The 18,710-nt window shown below is 44.1% G+C and overlaps 1 protein-coding gene across 4 annotated transcripts; it reads right to left on the reverse strand.

The window, feature by feature from the left end:
* Nucleotides 1–7,856: 7,856 nt before the first annotated feature.
* Nucleotides 7,857–18,246, reverse strand: PDCL (phosducin like). Of its 4 annotated transcripts, none has more exons than XM_003940655.4 (4): nucleotides 18,098–18,246; nucleotides 16,188–16,364; nucleotides 11,826–12,007; nucleotides 7,857–9,494 (listed from the first exon to the last, which is right to left on the reverse strand). In XM_003940655.4, the coding sequence occupies exons 2-4, from the start codon at nucleotides 16,357–16,359 to the stop codon at nucleotides 8,943–8,945; spliced, it is 906 nt and encodes a 301-aa protein (XP_003940704.1). In that variant the 5' UTR covers nucleotides 16,360–16,364; nucleotides 18,098–18,246; the 3' UTR covers nucleotides 7,857–8,942. The 4 variants fall into 4 exon arrangements, with proteins under 4 accessions (XP_003940704.1, XP_010349690.1, XP_010349691.1 ...); XM_010351388.3 differs by having other exon boundaries at nucleotides 18,084–18,246; XM_010351389.3 differs by having other exon boundaries at nucleotides 18,049–18,246.
* Nucleotides 18,247–18,710: the final 464 nt, after the last annotated feature.

The following is an 18,710-nucleotide window of genomic DNA, read 5'->3' on the forward strand; positions in this document are numbered from 1 at the left end:
CACCTTCCTGTTCTCATTCCTGAAAACAAATTCTCCAATATTATTCGTCTATGGTGCCACGCATCTCCCTCAGGCCCCAACTCTGTAGATAGAGTCTGGCACCGCATCGGTAATGGGAACCAAACAATTCATTCCTTCTCCTCTGCTGCCACCGCGTGGCCATTCTGAGTTATAACTCACATTTCTACAAAGTAACAAGGAGGTAACAACCTCTTTGGTAAGGCTGAGGATTTAACTTGATCTCGCTTCTTCCCTGGTTCTCAGTGAGCATAGGTAGTAGACGTCTAATTAAAAATATGTAACATTTATGGAAACATGATATAAGAAATGACCTTTTTCCCTATTGTGGTGAATTCCAGCCTACTCATGTTGCCTTGGGGATTTTCCCTACTGAAGCAGCATATATTAACTGATGCCAGCTCAGGTCAGAGATGAGAGATGACAGACACAGTCCCTGAAATTAATAGTCTGCTCCGTAAACAAATCTAGTTCAACTTTGGCTACCACACACGCTGAAGATGCAGGAAAGGAAGACAGGCTCATTCAAGTCACCAGGACTTCCACACCTCACTCTTTGGGAAAACTTTAAATATTTCATTAAATTGAATTAAAATAATAGCAGAATGACAAAAATAGATAATTTATTAAGACATTTCTACATGAAAAGCAAGGTAAGTGCATTATGGGTATTAACCCATTGACTTCCTTTTTTCTGAGACGGAGTCCCGATCTGTTGCCCAGCCTGGAGTGCAGTGGTGCAATCTTGACTCACTGCAGCCTCCGCTTCCATAGTCCAAGCGATTCTCTTGCATCAGCCTCCCAAGTAGCTGGGATTACAGGCGTGCGCCACCGTGACCAATTAATTTTTTGTATTTAGTAAAGATGGGGGTTTCACCATGTTGGTCTGGCTGATCTCGAACTCCTGACCTCAGGTGATCCACCCACCTTGGCCTCCCAAAGTGCTGGGATTATAGACGTGAGCCACTGCATTGACCTATTATCCCAACTACTGTTATCTCCCCTGTACAGGTGGGAAAACAAAGGCGTGGCTAACATTGGATTGCCCTCAAACATTTTCTTAATGTCACCATCACCTGTAGGAACACATGTAGAAGTATGACTGCCTCTCTCTGAAGAGAGAGCAAAGACTTACTAAGGATTCAGAGAGAATGTGAGTGAGGTTTGAGCTGAGTTTTCAAGGATAAGTAGGATTTATTTGAGTTGACAAGGGGGAATTGGGATCTTAAGGCCTTTTTTTTTGAGACAGAGTTTTGCTCTTGTTGCCCAGGCTGGAGTGCAGTGGCACAATCTCGGCTTCCCATATCCTCCGCCTCCCAGGTTCAAGCAAGTCTCCTGCCTCAGTCTCCTGAGTAGCTGGGATTATAGGTGGGCACCACCATGCCCAGCTAATTTTATATTTTTAGTAAAGAAGGGGTTTCTCCCTGTTGGTCAAGTTGGTCTCGAATTCCCGACCTCAGGTGATCTGCCCACCTCTGCCTCCCAAAGTACTGGGATTACAGGCACGAGCCACTGCACCTGACCTAAAGCCCTTTTTTAATAAGTGAGATCAGGGTTTTGTAGAGGATACACACACACACACACACAAAAAAAAAACTGATGACATCTATGGATTTAAGGAATGTTTGCTAGGTGCTTCACCATGCTGAGAACTTTAGCTCATTAAACCTTTTCAGTTTAATGCGAAACCTGTGAGATAGTTACTACGATTTTCCTCACTTGGGCGATCAAAGCTCAGAGAGACTAAGAAATTTAACCACAGGCAGGCCAGGCATGGTGGCTCATGCCTGTAATCCCAGCACTTTAGGAGGCTGTGGCAGGCAGACCACATGAGGTCAGGAGTTCAAGAGCAGCCTGACCAACATGGTGAAACCCTGTCTCTATTAAAAATACAAAAATTAGCTTGGTGGCGCACACCTGTAATCCCAGCTACTTGAGAGGCTGAGGCAGAATCGCTTGCACCTGGGAGGCAGAGGTTGCAGTGAGCTGAGATCACGATCATGCCGCTGCACTCCAGCCTGGGTGACAGAGCGAGACTCCATCTCAAAAAAAACAAGTGACTGATAGGAGCCAGGCTCATGTCTGTAATCCCTGTACTTTGGAAGGCTGAGGCAGGTGGATGGCTTGAGCTCAGGAGTTTGAGACCAGCCTGGGCAACATATTTTTTGTGAAACCCCGTCTCTACAAAAAATACAAAAATTAGCTGGACACAGTGGTGCGTGCCTGTAGTCCCAGCTACTCAGCCGACTGAGGTGGGAGGATGGCTTGAGCCAAGGAGCTGGAAATTACAGTGAGCCAAGCTCACGCCACTGCACTCCAGCCTGGGCAACTGAGCCAGACCCTGCCTCAAAAAACAACAAGAAGTCACTGATATGAGAAACAAGAACAAAAGCAAGGTGACTGTTCTAGCTTAAGAGACTAAAGTGACGAACATGAAGTGTGTCAACTTGATTGGGTTCGAAATTTACCTATGCTACAATCTTGCATGTTCTTCACATGTACCCCAAAACCTAAAATGCAATCAAAAAAATAATAAAAATAAAAGAAAAAGAAATTTTGGGGCCAGGCGTGGTGGCTCACGCCAATAATCCCAGCACTTCGGGAGGCCGAGACGGGCAGATCACCTGAGGTCAGGAGTTTGAGACCAGCCTGACCAACATGGACAAATCCCATCTCTACTAAAAATACAAAATTAGCTGGGCACGGTGGCACATGCCAGTGATCCCAGCTACTCGGGAGGCTGAGGCAGGAGAATCACTTGAACCCAGGAGGCAGAGGTTGTGGTGAGCCGAGATCACGCCATTGCACTCCAGCCTGAGCAGTAAGAGTGAAACTCCGTCTCAAAAAAAAAATTTTGGGAACAAGTAGAGAAAATTGATATGAACTGTGTTTTAGATATTGTTGAATTGCCATTTATTCTCTTGGATATAACGATGGTACTGTGGTTATGAAGGATCATGACCTTTTTCTTAGGAGACTCAGTGACATATTTAGGGGCAAAGTCAAGATGTCAACAAACCTATAACTAAATGGCCCCACAGAAAACAGAGATAAACAAATGCAGTAAAATGCCAGTTTTTGGTGAAGCCACGTGAAGGACATACAGAGGTTAATGGTAATATTCTTTTCATTTTCCCGTAGGTTTTAATGTTTTCCAAATAAAAGATTAAATAATTAACTAATACAAGGTGAGAGTCTGAAGCATCTGAAGAAATCATCTAGCCAGGTGCATGGCTCAAGCCTGTAATCCCAACACTTTGGGAGGCTGAGGCAGGAGAATCGCTCAAGCCCAGGAGTTTGAGACCAGCTTGGGCAGCAGTGAAACCCTCCTCTTTACAAAAAATAAAATATTAGCCAGGCTCAGTGGCATGCACATGTAGTCCCAGCTACTCCGCAGGCAGAGGCAGGAAAAGCCCTTGAGCCCAAAAGTTCAAGATTACAATGAGCTGTGATTGTGCCACCACACTCCAGCCTGGGTAACACAGCAAGACCCAGTCTTAGAGAGAGGAAAACAAAAAAAGATCAGATCATCTAGTTCATCCCTCACTTTACAAATGGGGAAATGAAGCCTCTAGTTACTCAAGGAGTCAGAGTCCACGTTAACTATTTTCCCCATTGCTGTCACTTGTAGCAGGACATGGGTGGCAGTGTATGGAGGAAGGAGCCTAAGAGATGGATTTGGGGAGAGAGGACTCTCTGGAGTCATGGTAGGAAGGAGATGCCCCTCAACTGGGGCACATTGTGGGTCACAGCCACAGCTGATACAAGAGGAGATTCTGGCCTGAAACAGAGGCAGGCCAGAGAGACCCAAGGCTCCATCAGCTTAACTCCTTTTTGCTCTTTAAATCCACTTTTTGACCAGGCACAGTGGCTCACGCCTGTAATCTCCGCACTTTGGGAGGCCAAGGCAGGCCGATCACCTGAGGTCAGGAGTTTGAGACCACCCTGACCAACATGGTAAAACCCTGTCTCTACCAAAAATCAAAAAAATTAGCCTGGTATGGTGGCACGTGCCTGTAGTCCCAGCTACTTGGGAGGCTGAGGCAGGAGAATCGCTTGAACCCAGGAGGCAGAGATTGCAGTGAGCTAAGATCATGCCACTGCACTCCAGCCTGGGTGACAGAGCAAGACCCTGTCTCAAAAAGTAAATAAATTCTTTATTTTCTTCCTCTATTCTCTCCACTGTCTTTTAATGTTTCTATTTTACTGTCACTTGATCGGTTTGCCTTCTCCATCGATCATATGACATCAGGAAAATAACAGAAATGTTGGAACTTCACAAACCTGATTTTAATCACTGCCCTGCCCACTAGCTGTACGAGTTGAAACGTCGCTTAGCCCCGCTAAGTCTTGCTATCTACATCTTTGAAAAGTTACTACTTCCTACTTTGAAAATATGTCATTCAATGAGTCAGTGTGTTCATTCTTAAATGTGTCTTCATCTTTTGCCCAGTGCCAAGCAGTGTGGGCACTAGACCAGTAAAAACACTTCTTTGTGTTCAATACTTTATATGAATTGACTCACATTACTATCCCACTCTAAAGATGAGGAGACTGAGGCACAGAGGAATCCAGCACCTCGCTTCCAAATGTAGTATCAGCCTGTGCCTACAGACCAAGCTCTTACTCTGTGTGCCGGCAGCAGCGGTACCGGAACTTTTTGGCACCGGGGAATGATTTCCTCGAAGACAATTTTTCCACTGACTAGGGTGCGGAGGGTGGTTTCAGGATGATTCAAGCGCACTGCATTTATCATGCACTTCTTTCTATTATTATTACATTGTAATATATAATTATACAACTCACCATAATGTAGAATCATTGGGAGCCCTGAGCTTGTTTTTCTGCAACTAGACAGCCCCATCTGAAGGTGATGGGGAACTGTGACAGATCAGCAGACGTGAGATTCTCATAAGCAGCGCTCAACCTAGATCCCTCGCATGTGCAGTTCAAATAGGGTTGGCACTCCTTTGAGAATCTACCACCACCGCTGATCTAACGGGAGGTGGAGCTCAGGCAGTAATGCAAACAATGGGAAGCGGCTGTAAAAACAGATGAAGCTAAGCTTGCTGGCCGGCCACTCACTTCCTGCTGTGCAGCCTGGTTCGTAACAGGCCACAGACTGATACTGATCTGTGGCCCAGGGGATGGAGACCCCTGTCCATGCCGCACACGAGGAAGAAAACAAAGTCTGTGCCTTTGTGAGACTTTCATTCCAGACGAAACTGAAAGCTGGAAGACTACTGGGACAGTTTGTGACAGACAGATAGTTCCTCTTTCCTCAAATTCCATGGCTAAAAATGAGAATCACATAAAAAGGGAGAGAGGCAATCTGAGAGCTATCCCATTTCAGCTCCTTCCCTCATTTATTCTAAATAAGGAAACCAAAAACAGGGAGCACTTGCTCCGCCACACTCTCAGCTTAATCCACAGGCCAGTGAGTCTCAAACTTGAACAAGCTTCAGAATCACCTGCAGGGCTTGTAAAAACAGTTTGCTGAGCTATTCCCAGAATTCCTCATTCAGGAGGTCTAGAGTAAAGCCTGAGAATTTGCATTTCTGACAAGTTCCCAGGTGACTGAGGCCGCCACTGCTGCTGGTGCTGCCCCAGGCACCACACATGAGAACCACTGTCCCAGAACAACTCCACAAAACAGATTTTGTTTCCATTATACAGGCGAGGAAACTGAACATCAGGAAGGCTAGGTTTCTCACCGGAAAGAAGCTATACCACTAGACTGTCAGATGGGATTTGAACAAAGAGCTCCCTGAATCCAAAGCCAATGCTGCTTCCACTATACCGGTTAGAGCAGGCATCCCCAAACTACGGCCTGCGGGCCGCACGCGGCCCCCTGAGGCCATTTATCCGGCCCCCCGCCGCACTTCAGGAAGGGGCACCTCTTTCATTGGTGGTCAGTGAGAGGAACACAGTATGTGACGGCCCTCCAACGGTCTGAGGGACAGTGAACTGGCCCCCTGTGTAAAAAGTTTGGGGACGCCTGGGTTAGAGATTTAACACTCCAGGCCTGCCACAGTGGCTCACACCTGTAATCCCAGTAATTTGGGAGGCTGAGGCGGGCAATCACCTGAGGTCAGGAGTTGGAGACCAACCTGGACAACATGGAGAAACCCCAGCTCTACTAAAAATACAAAAATTAGCCCGGCATGGTAGCAGGCACCTGTAATCCCAGCTACTGTACTGGGGAGGCTGAGACAGAATTGCTTGAACCCAGGAGGCAGAGGTTGTGCCATTGCACTCCAGACTAGGTAAAAGTGAGACTCCATCTCCAAAAAAAAAAAAAAAATAGTCTAGGATTTCTCCATTACCATTAATTTACTTTTTTTTTTTTTTTCTTTTTTGAGATAGGCTCTCTGTCGCCCAGGTTGGAGGGCAACCATGGGTCACTGCAGCCTTGACCTCCCAGGCTTAAGAGATCCTCCTGATTCAGCCTCCCAAGTAGATGGGACTACAGGCACAATACCATGCCTGGCTAATTTTCTCTACTTTTTTGTAGAAATTAGGTCTCACTATGTCTGTCTCAGCCTCCCAAAGTGCCGGGATTACAGGTGTGAACCACCACACTCAGCCCTATTGTATTTTAGAACTTCTGTTCTTGAAAAGCAAAGTCAAGTTCCCTGTGTATGAGTGCATAATATATTCTCATTTTCAATGAGAACAGAAGATGGTTTGTAAAAACTATTTTTAAGTGTCCCTATTTGCCCAGTAATTCCTCTTCTAGAAATCTATGAGAATAATCCAAAATATAGCCCAAAACACAAAGGCCTTAAGTGTTAAGCAAAAAACTGAGACTCTAAATACCCAAAGTAAAGAGATTGGTTAAGCCAGTCAGGGTGGCTCACGCCTGCAATCCCAACACTTTGGCAGGCCAAGGTGGGCAGCTCACCTGACGTCAGGAATTCAAGAAGAGCGTAGCCAACATGGTGAAACCCCGTCTGTACTAAAAATACAAAAATTAGCCAGGCATGGTGGTGTGCGCCTGTATTCCCAGCTACTCAGGAGGCTGAGGCAGAATTGCTTGAACCCAAGAGGCAGAGGTTGCAGTGAGCAGAGATCACACCACTGCACTCTAGCCTGGGTGACACAGCAAGACTCCGTCTCAAAGAAAACAAACAAAATAAATAAAAATAAAGAAACTGGTTAAATAATTGTAATATCCAAATGAAATATTATGAAGCCACTGAAAATTGTTTATTTAGAATTGTTGAAACATCAAGTATTTATGATGCAATACTAAAAACGCAGAGCACAGAACTAAATTCAGTATTCAACGTTTTTAAAAAACGTTTTAAAAAAAGACTGAAAGGAAATAAGCTAGACTAATAATAGTTCCCTTCTTCTAATAATTTTCTGTACATTCCACATTCCACCCTTTCGACAATGAGCTTTTCTTAGTTTAAAAAAAAAAAAATGCACTTTTCATGTTGACTAAATACAACAGATACTTTCAAGACCCTCTCACAGTTAGTCAATTCCTAAAAAGCCAGGAAAATCAAAATTGTGAATTTTAAAGCTAATATTTAATTCCAGATTACATTTCCCCTGATCCTAGAATATACATTTTTAAAGTTTAAAAAAAAAAAACTCAAATGATAATTATTATAAATACATAGAAAAAAGGCTAGAAAAATGACTAGGAATATGACAACAGGGATTAATTTTGGTTGGAATTATATGGCTTTTAAGTCTTAACAGTTTTTATTACATTTGCTACAATAAATATCTGTCACTTTTGTAATTTAAAAAAAGTATTTGCTTTCTTTTTAAGAGACAACTACCAAGCAAATTACAGCACATTTATATGATGGAATATTAACACATTTTTTAAAAGTTGTAGAATATTTAATAATATGAAAAAAGGTCTGATATATTATTGGCTGACCATACTATAAAACAGTATGTTCAGAATGAACCCATCGTTTAAGAACAAACAAAATATCCATGTATACACAGAAAACATCTGGGCAGGAAGAAGACCAAAATATTAATAGTGTTTCACTCTGGGTGGTAGGATTAGAGATTATTTTAATTTTCTTATTTTTGCTTCTATTTTGGTCAATTTTCCTCTACCAAATAAGAGTTTTCCAATATGAAAAAAAAAAAAGTTTTAAAAATAATCTAGGTTAAACAAAAAGTGATCTTGTTAAACAAAAAAGAGACAAAGACAAGCAGGGGCATCTTACTAAAGATCCTCCTTTACCAAGTTTCCAGCCCCACTCCAGCTCTAATGTTTAAATCCATAAAGTACTTGCTTTCCAACGTCACCAGGTCAGTCAGCATCGACCCTTCCTGCTGTGTCAGACTTAGGAATGCTGGAGGAGGACATCAAATCCAGCAGCAGAGGCCACCCCTCCTGATGAAGTAAACATGTGTCATCTGGAACCTTTAAACAAGACCCTGGTGGAGAAGGGGGTCTAGGGGAGAAAAAAAAAAATAATCAAACCACTGTCCGGAGCTATGGATCCGATTACAAGTAAATATAGTTTACAATCATTTGATTAAGAAAATGCACTATTTACATAGCAAATAACACACTACCTACAGAATTATACTCTCAGACTTGGCAGAGATCTCTGAGATCATCTGAAGATAATTTCCAAGACACTGTCTTTAGGATGCTTTGTAAATATTGACTGGAAACAATACCAGAGATGTCATGCCAGAGAATCGTAACTAAACAGTTCCAAAGACTGGCTTCCTGTTTATCCAATTTTAAGTCACCTTACTGTGAGCCACAAGATTATTCAGCATTCTGATTTAATCTAAGAATTTCTTGGTTTTACACAAAATAAAAGGGACTACAGAGAACAGCTGAAAAGCCAGAAGACAGAGGAGGAACAAAAATAAACAATGACATGTATATTCCAACCCAAACAATGAGAAATCCATGGAACCAGACTATCAGTTCAATCTATTTCCAGATCACTATCCTCACTGTGACAGGTGGCAGAGTTACGCACAGATGTCAGCACCAAGACTTCCTTTTCTGGGAGTAATCCAAATTCCTGGAGAAAAGCTTCAAGGTCCACAGCAAAGAAATCTTCCCCTAGCTGGTCAGTAACACGAACAAAATTGCCAATCAATTCACCCCCCTTGTAGATCAGCAGGGCAGGAAGGGCGTTCCTGGTGAAGCGACTGCTGGCGCCAATAACTGAGCTCTTCACCCTGCAGAACTTGACAGCTGGGTACTCTGCAGCAAGGCAGATCATGCAACCGTTCATGGCTTCAGTCCCCGGAATGCCATCCTCATAAATATGAACCATGATGACAGTGCTTTTCTGTTCTTTATCAATCATGTCTAAAAACCCTTCTCCACTGGGGATCTCGAAAACCTGCTTGAATTGGGGCCCCTTGTGAAGCTGCTGCCGCATCTCTTCCATTCTCTGCTTCCGGTACTGCTGCAGAAACTCTTCATCATCTTGGTCCTCATTCATCATGGTAAACTCCTTCAGAGTCATCTGCAGGCGGACCAGCAAGTGAGCATAAATATGAAAACTGAACACTCGTGATAACAGTTAATATGGGCTGGGCGCAGTGGCTCACACCTGTAATCCTAGCACTTTGGGAGGCCGAGATGGGGAGATCACTTGAGGTCAGGAATTCAAGACCAGCCTGGCCAACATGGCAAAACCCTGTCTCTCCTTAAAAAAGAAAAAAAATACAAAAAGTTAGCCAGGCGTGGTGGTGTGCGTCTGTGGTCCCAACTACCAGGAGGCTGAGGCACAAGAATCGCTTGAACCCAGGAGGTGGAGGTTGCAGTGAACCAAGATCATGCCATTGCACTCCAGCCTGGGCAACAGGGCGATACCTTGTCTCCAAAAATAAAAATAAAACAACTAGTTAGCATGTACTACATGCTGATAATATATGAGGCATCATACTAAGTACTTTATATGCATTATATCTCCATGAACTCCACAACTCCATCTGGAAGGGACTTTTAATGGCCCCATTTTATAAATGAGGTTCCAAAACTTGACATCATTTGACTAGTGCACCCAGTAAGTGTAAACCAGGACTCAAACTAAGATTTTAAAACCCATGATTTTAACTACATTATCACATCGCCTCTCAATCCAAATAGCATCATAATCACTTCATGAGTTTACTTTGTCAATCTTGACAATATTTTATCCACTTTTTAAAAGAGAACACAACATCATAGAATTTTAGAAAGAACCCTCATAATCCCTGCCCCACACAATCCGCCCCCTACACACACACACAGTCATATGGACTCTAAAAATTCTTTTTATTACCAGTCACATACTGAAATAGTTTTGCTTTTATAGCAGCAGCTGTGGGTGTACCAATTAAGCTATAACCTGCTTTTGAGACTTAGCATGATTCTAAGTATTTCCTCATGTTTCCAAATATTTTTATGAAATTTATATAATGTGTCACTTTGCTTAACCAATTCCCTAATTCTGACATTCAGACAGTTTCCAGTTCTGTTCTACTGCAGATAAATCAGCAGGACGGGAACAGCTTCTTTTAAGACTGATCCATGTGATGATATGATATTGCCTGATTCTGGCCTCTCACCTCAGTGTAAGGAAGCAGCTGTGAGTGGCAGGCACAATGCCCAAGAGACAGCTTCAGCTACAAAAGCATCTTCCTTCTGCCCTGATGCAGCAGTGCATCCCTGCTCCTCCAATAAATCCTAACTCTGCCTAATGTTGTCTATATTAGGGGATAGGGAGTGGGAGATCACACCAGATCAGAACACATGTTGTTACTGTATCATAATCAGCAACATTCTGAGTTCACTATTGCCGATTCTCTTCCCATCTCATAGCCCTCCACTCCATCTCAGTCTTCTTCTGACATACAGAAGTCTTTGGCTAAGTCTAATGTCTAAAATCACCCTCCTCGTCAAGGTGAATGATTCCCAGCTTAATCCTCTTATCTGCTCTCTGATGCTGTGTGATATTTTAGCTTTGGGCCATAGCTAAATGATCTCAAGCACTCACAGACATTCATCCACAGTCAGAGGGCATCCAGGGAAATAGTGAATCCCTTTTAATACTGATTGAATAAGAGGCCATCAGGGGCCAGGCATCATGGCTCACACCTGTTATCCTAGTACTTTGGAAGGCTGAGGCAGGAAGGTCACTTGAGCTCAGGAGTTTGAGACCAGCTTGGATAACATAGACCTTGTCTCTATTTTTAAAAAAAAAAGGCTATCAGGGACCTACTTGCAAGTATCTTCCAGCGTATCTGTTTGCTTATTATAATGCCTCCTTAAATTCCCATGAATAGGGTTCAGATGAAACAGCAACATCATGGAAAAAAAACAGGAAAATTTGGGTTAGAACCCTAGCTCCTACTGGAATTTACCAGTTGCACTGCCCTAAACAAAGTCTCTAATGGCCTCTGAGCATTGCTATCACAATCTGTAAAAAGGGGATAGTATCATCACCCTCAGAGTTATTTCTGGCCCAAGATAAAATCTCAATAAAAGAAGGAAAACTAACATTTACTGAGCACTTTCAATAGGTCAGACACTATATTGGGCATATTAACCACACAGCCCTGTTCGGGGAGGATACTGACATCATTTAACCACTGAAATACCAGATTCAAAAGGGAAGATTCTTTCCCACAGTCACTAGTAGCAGAACTGAGATTCTAAGCTAGGTATGTATGACTTTTGACATGGCTCTATGATTTCTCCTGCACTGCACTACTTTTTGGAGGCCAAATCAAGCATCCTCCACCTCTTGATCACTCAACCGGCTCTAGCAGTCAGAGCAGCTTCTAAGAAAAGCCTGGATAGTGCTAATTACCTTCCCACTGATCTTCTCCTGGAGGTCCTTCTGCTTCTGTTGCTCCTCCTCTTCATCCAGATGGGACCTGCAAGTCATTGATAGCTTCTTGATCAGCCTTTCCATCTCCCGGCACTGCTCCTCCCTCTGTTCTGTCTCCAACTGCTTGAAGCGGCGCCAGTCATTAATCACACCTTTTGGACCTGAGTAGGGTGAACAAGGATGTGACCGAGAAGAATGGGCAAGGAGTTATGGACCAGCTCACATCTGTAGGTAGGAGTTCACATCTACCTGATGCTGAGAAAGACTGAGTGTATGATTGCTGAGAAATGCTGAGTGTATAATAAATTATACTGTTTGCTAAGAAGGACAAAGGCAAGGAAAACCTAGCTGCTCCCCCCCCACCACCCACCGCCAAGTGGAAAACTGCTTGGGGCACTCTAAAGTAGCAAAGCAGTATATGTATATCATACACCAGTTAAAACAATTCTTTAAGCACGGGATATGTGACCCTGCCCCAGGGGCTCCCTTGTGGAGAATACTTTCTGGTTTGTTCCTTATCAGTGGTTAAGTAGGCACCAGCTGCCTCCCTAGTCTATCTTGGTTCTATGAGAAAACACAGGACACCTTTTGTTAATAATTACCACCTGTTCAGAGAGACTAACTATATGGTCAGAGTCTGCTCATGGCCCTCCGCCCAGAATGCTGTCAGCCCCTGAGGCTCCCAGCTCGGAAGACTGTTGGCCTCCCATGTAGCACCACTTTGCTTTTCTACCTGGGTGTTTCTTAATGCCTTCAGCTCAGGGTCTCTACTGCTGAGCTGGTCTCAGTAATCTGAATCTTGCTCCATCTACTGCACAATCATCATAGGGGCCTCTGTGTACTTTGCCACAGGGCAGAGTGGCCTATACACAATGACATGCCCTGCAAGCCTGCAACAGGTGCCAAACTAATGCCCAACACTAGGAGATGAGTTTTAAAAATTATGATTCATCTACTCAAAGGAAAGTAAAGCAACTCTAAGAATGAAGCAGCTCTATGTTTCCTACCATAAAGATATTTCAAATAGGCTGGGCACAGTGGCTCACACCTGTAATCCCAGCACTTTGGAAGGCTGAGATGGGTGAATCACCTGAGGTTGGGAGCTCAAGACCAGCCTGACTAACATGGAGAAATGCCATCTCTACTAAAAATACAAAATTAGCCGGGCGAGGTGGTGCCATGTCTGTAATCCCAGCTACTCGGAAGGCTGAGGCAGGAGAGTCACTTGAACCCGGGAGCGAGAGGTTGTGGTGAGCCAAGATCATGCCACTGCATTCCAGCCTGGGCAACAAGAGTGAAACTCTGTCTCAAAAAAGAAAAAAAAAGATATTCCAAATATATCAGGTTATTAAAAAAGCAAAACGTAGAATATCATGGTATAATCCTCTAATTTCTATAAAAAGAACTTAAAATGTTTATGTACGTAGATATGCACATATGTTGATGTATACACTTGTATCTTCACAGAAAAAGAGCTTGCAGGATATGTAAACTGTTAACAGTGGTTGTCTCCAGGTAAAAGGATCTAAGGGGGCTGGTGGGAGAGATCTTTTACGTTTTTCTTTCTATACTTCTATATTATCTGAATTTTTTGTAACAAGATTGTGGCAGGCTGTATTACTGTTCAAGCTACCCTTAACCTCCCAAGCTCTGTGCTGCCAAACGACTTGTATGTCCTTGCCCCTTGCTATGTGACTTGTGGTACCTCCTGTGGGATGAGTACATATATCCCCAGCCTACTGATGCCGGGCTTGACAATGTGACTTGCTGCCCAATGGGACTGTGAGCAAACATGAAGTATGGCATGTCTGAGCAAAACAAAAGTATGCCATGTATGAGCCATTCCATGTTTCCAACAGCTCCTCTCTTGCTCTCTATGCTTCACCATGAAAACGGTGTGTCCCAAATAGAGAGACGCAGCCAAATTAAGGCTGTTACTCCTTCAGCCTAGCTCCTGGATGAGAGAACATATGAAGCATAAGCAGAGCTGCCACTGACCTACAGGCTGCATGTAACATGATTGAGAAATAACCTTTGTTATCATAAGCCGCTAAAGCTTTAGAGTCTTTTGTTACCACAGAAAAAAACATATACAAATCTATATGAAGACAACTTTAAAATGCTCCCAAAAAATAAGACTTGAATAAATGGCAAAGCAGTATCATGTTCCTGAACAGGCGTACTCAACATCACAAAAGTGCCAATGATCCCTAATCTATATCTTTAATGCATTCCCAATGAAAATACATGAACACACATATGTCCTGCTCCTAAATTTCCCTTTGAAAAAATAAAGCAAAAGTTAATTGAAGAGGATCTAGCCTTATCAAATACTAAAATATAACACCACAATAATTAAAAACAGTATAACATAGCCCAGTACAAGACAAATCAATGGAAGAGACTACATAGTACAGCTAAAGATCCAACATAAACAGAAATTCAGCACATAATGTGACATCTCAAAATAAAGTTGGTTTATTCAATAAGCAGTACTCAAACAACTGAGTAGCAATATAAAAAAAAAAATTAAGTTGGAGGCCTACTTAATTCACCCTGCACCAAAGTGAATTCCACATGAATCAATATTTAAGTGTATAAAATGAAATTACAAAAATACTAATGAAAAGTACAGGAGAACTTTTTTTTTTTGGAGACAGAGTCTCTCTCTGTTGCCCAGGCTGGAGTGCAGTGGCATGATCTTGGCTCAGTGCAACCTTCGCCTCCACAGTTCAAGCAATTCTCCTGCCTCAGCCTCCCAAGTAGCTGAGCCTACAGGTGCACACCACACCCAGCTAATTTTTTGTATTTCAGTAGAGACGGGGTTTCACTGTGTTGCCCAGGCTGGCCTTGAACTCCTGAGCTCAAGCAATCCACCAGCCTTGGCCTCCTAAAGTGCTAGGATTATAGACGTAAGCCACTGCACCTGGCAAGGAGAACCTTTTTATACAGCAAAGTGAGGCCCTTTATAAAGTAGAGTGAAGAAACGCCTTTTAAGTTAAAAGCAAAATTAAGAAACTGTAAAACACTTTTAAGCACATAAAAATAAAAACTTTCATCCAGTAAAAGAACATAAAGTCAAAAGACAATAAACAAAGAAATATTTGTAACTCATATCACAGACTAATTTCCTTTATAGCTCCCCAAGAAGAAAAACACTAATCACCCATTTTTTAAATAAGCAAAAGATAAAAATTATGAAAAGAAGTTTAGGTTCCCTCTTAAAAAGAAAGATGGGCCTGGTGCATTGGTTCACACCTATAATCCCAACACTTTGGGAGGCTGAGGCAGGAGGATTGCTTGAGGCCAGCAGTGTGAGGCCAGCCTGGCCAACAAAGTGAGACTCCACCTCTAAAAAAAAAAAAAATTAATTAGCTAGCCATGGTGGCAAGTGCCTGTGGTCCCAGCTTTTTAAGACAGGAACCTCCTGGAAGCTGAGGCAGAAGGATCATTTGAGCCCAAGAGGTTGAGGCTGCAGTGAGCCATTACCACACCAAGGCACTCCAGCCTGAGCAACAAGGCAAAACCCTGTCTCTTCCATCCCCAGAAAAAGGGTGGGAGTTGGGGGAATAAATAAACCTACAATGAGTTACTACAATAGCGAAGATCAATGAGTTTCATAACACAGTAGGAGGACAAGTATATGGAGAAACACAGATTGCTGATTCAACTATAAATTACTGCCACCTCAATTGATAGCAATTTGACAATATTAAAATGTTCAAGTGTAAAGATGCCATTTTTAGGAATCTGTACTACCCATATATTCATACTTGTGATTTATGAGATACCAAACTATTAATATGAGATGCAGGCCAGGCGCGGTGGCTCAAGCCTGTAATCCCAGCACTTTGGGAAGCCGAGGCGGGTGGATCACGAGGTCAAGAGATCCAGACCATCCTGGTCAACATGGTGAAACCCCGTCTCTACTAAAAATACAAAAAATTAGCTGGGCATCGTGGCGCGTGCCTGTAGTCCCAGCTACTCAGGAGGCTGAGGCAGGAGAGTTGCCTGAACCCAGGAGGCGGAGGTTGCAGTGAGCCGAGATCGCGCCATTGCACTCCAGCCTGGGTAACAAGAGCAAAACTCCGTCTCAAAAAAATAAAAAAATAAAAAATATGAGATGCAGGATTCAAATCCAGGCCAGTCTGTGTTCATCACCATGCTGCTATGCAGATGCATTTGTATTGCACACTAAAAGGCTAGACACATATATAATGAAAAAGCTAGGTTATCTCTGAAACTGGGGCCAGAGTTAAAAGTGATTAGACAACTTCTAATTAATATGCATTTAATGTACATTTTTTAAGTCTGTTCTCAGAGCCCAGGGTTTCTCAGTACCTGTGTTAACTGAGATGCCTTCGCCTGCCAGCTCAGCCTCTGCAGGCACAGAACTGCTGGCCGGGGCGCCTCTGCCTCGGTCCTTGTCCTCATGGTCACTGTCCTCATCCTCACTGCTGCTGTAGTAGTACTGCAGTTTCTCCCCCAGCAACTTATCATCAAGGGTGGTCATGGTGCCTGGAAAAAGAAAGCATATCAGGTTCTTTGCTGATTTGAGCCAGACAGACATGAATCTGAAGCACAGGGAGCTTGCCTGTGCTGAGATCCTACAATTCACAGGACACTAAAAGTCATTACTTTCATAACCAGAATCTTAACAAATCCCTACCATTACCCTGTGTGTTGGGGCTTATCACGCTCTTTTTGCAAAAGATAAAATTGAAGCTCAGATAAAGGAAGTTTCTTCACCAAGCTCTACAGCAAACGGTGGAGCTGGGACCAGACCCCAGGGATTCCTCACTCCAAGAGCCTGAGGTATAATCACTCTCATCTGGGTAAGTACACAAGCCACCTGCACTGGCTTGGAGGAATCTACTGACTAGTGGTTTTATCTGCGCTTTCAGTTTTCCCACCCTAAGACTGCTATATAATTGAAAAATTGGGAAAGAATCCTCAGGAAATACTCCAAAGAGCAGCATCAAGAGTACAATGCTGAGTCACTATTTGTCTAGGCAATCATTCTATCTCTAGCCTCCAACTTCCCAGTCAATACCCTGAGGGCTTGGATAGATGGTCTCTGAAACTCTACCTATTCTGACAGGTTAAAAGAAGGGCCCATACAAAGATTTTAATAACGCAAGTGTTTAAAGGACCGTGATGGCCCGGCGCTGGTCATTCCAGCACTTTAGGAGGCCGAAGTGGGTGGATCACTTGAACCCAAAAGTTCGAGATCAACCTGGCTAACATGATGGAATTCTGCCTCTACTAGTTAAAAAAAATAATAATAATACAAAAATTAGCCAGGTGTGGTTGTCCCAGCTACTCGGGAGGCTGAGGCACGAGAATCGCTTGAACCCAGGAGGCAGAAGTTGCAGTGAGCTGAGATCATTCCACTGCACTCCTGCCTGGGCGACAGAGCGACACTCTGTCTCAAACAAAATAACTAAAAAAAAAAAAAAAAAAAAAAAAGGACCATGATTAGGGCCAAGCTTCTGCATCAGAAAAAGCCAAAGGCATTCCGATGAAAAGATGCTGTTTAGCCCCCAGAGGCCTGCTTGAGAATTCAGCAGGAATGGGGGCCGGGGTCGGGGGAGGAACCCCTCTAGAACTCCTTCCCCTAAGCAGTCCAACATTACGCTGCCTTTATTAAAGACTTATCACTAGGCCTATCATACTCCATTTACAAAGTGACTCTCTCCCGCAGGGCAGGGAGTTCTTGAAAGCAGGGACCTCCAATCACTATCTCCATCCCCAACGCCCAGCACAACCCCGCTGCACCATTTGCTAAACCCGTATACAGGCAGCCTGGGGTCAGTGGAAGAATCGGAGGACCCCAGCAGTTAGATGCAAAGGAGGCAGGGATCATAGAGAGAAAAGTACCACGGGGGTACCAGGGAGGGGCAAAATCAAACTTAAAGGACTAGGAGGTGCAAGGAACGGGCCAAGCTGGGGAGCACAACCGCGGCGGAGAGGAGGGAAGAAGGTGCGCTCCTGAGGGAGAAGCCGCTGCAGGGAGGAGACGAGGGCGGGCCCCGTGGAAACCCGAGCAGAGGAGGGGGGTACCCGGAAGGGCAGCGGAGGGGCGTGCGGAGGTTTTGGGGGAAGCCTGGAAAAGCCCGAGGTAGGTGGGGAGGAAGGTGGGACCAGCGAAGGAAAGGCGCGAAGAGATATTTTTACCCAAGCTCGCCAATCCCACTCCCACCCGTAGTACTCAGCCGCTGCGGCTTTCCGGCGGACCTCAAAGCAGTTACCCGGCCCAGCTCCGTCCGGATGCCTTTAGGCCAGCAGCTCCGGGCGCCGGAAGGTATCGAGCACTCACTTAGAGGAAGAGAAGTGGGTCAGCGCCCAGAGTGCTAAAGAGAAAAGTCACCGGACCCTGACTGCGCGGACCAATGAGGCAGCCTTCCTGCGTCGTGGCGGACGCGCGCTGTCCAATCAGAAGCCGCTGCTCCCGGCGGAGGGGAGGGGGAGAAGCTACGGGTCCTATCTCGGAACAAAACACCTCGACAACAACGCTTTCCTAATTGCTTTGTTTTGATCTGGACGGCGAAAAAGTGAATTATACGACCCAGCTTCGGGAAATAAGAAAAATGTATTCACTTCCCTTCAAAGTTTCCGAAGCCACCCCAAATGTGTTTTTTTAATTGGTTCTTCATTGCATCGCGTCTATTAGACGGAAAAGTGACTCCGAGACGTTCAGTAATTTGCGCGAGAACACAAATCCCTCAAGTACAGAGCGTGGATTGAAGTTTTTAAAAAGCAGTTAGCGGCCAGGATGGGTGGCACACGCCCGTAGTACCAGCTACTCGGGAGGCGGGAGGATCGCTGAGCCCAGGACTTCGAGGTCAACCTGGGCAACAGAGG

This window comes from Saimiri boliviensis, chromosome 2, assembly GCF_048565385.1.
Source record: "Saimiri boliviensis isolate mSaiBol1 chromosome 2, mSaiBol1.pri, whole genome shotgun sequence".
NCBI lineage: Eukaryota > Metazoa > Chordata > Mammalia > Primates > Cebidae > Saimiri > Saimiri boliviensis.

Excerpts from the sequence above, each read along its gene's own strand:
- PDCL (XM_003940655.4), bottom strand. The coding sequence starts at position 16,359 with ATGACCACCCTTGATGATAAGTTGCTGGGGGAGAAACTGCAGTACTAC. Across the intron at positions 12,008-16,187 it reads AGGCATCTCAGTTAACACAG|GTCCAAAAGGTGTGATTAAT; the intron begins GTACTGAGAAAC and ends CACCCTACTCAG. Across the intron at positions 9,495-11,825 it reads AGGAGAAGATCAGTGGGAAG|ATGACTCTGAAGGAGTTTAC; the intron begins GTAATTAGCACT and ends GTCCGCCTGCAG.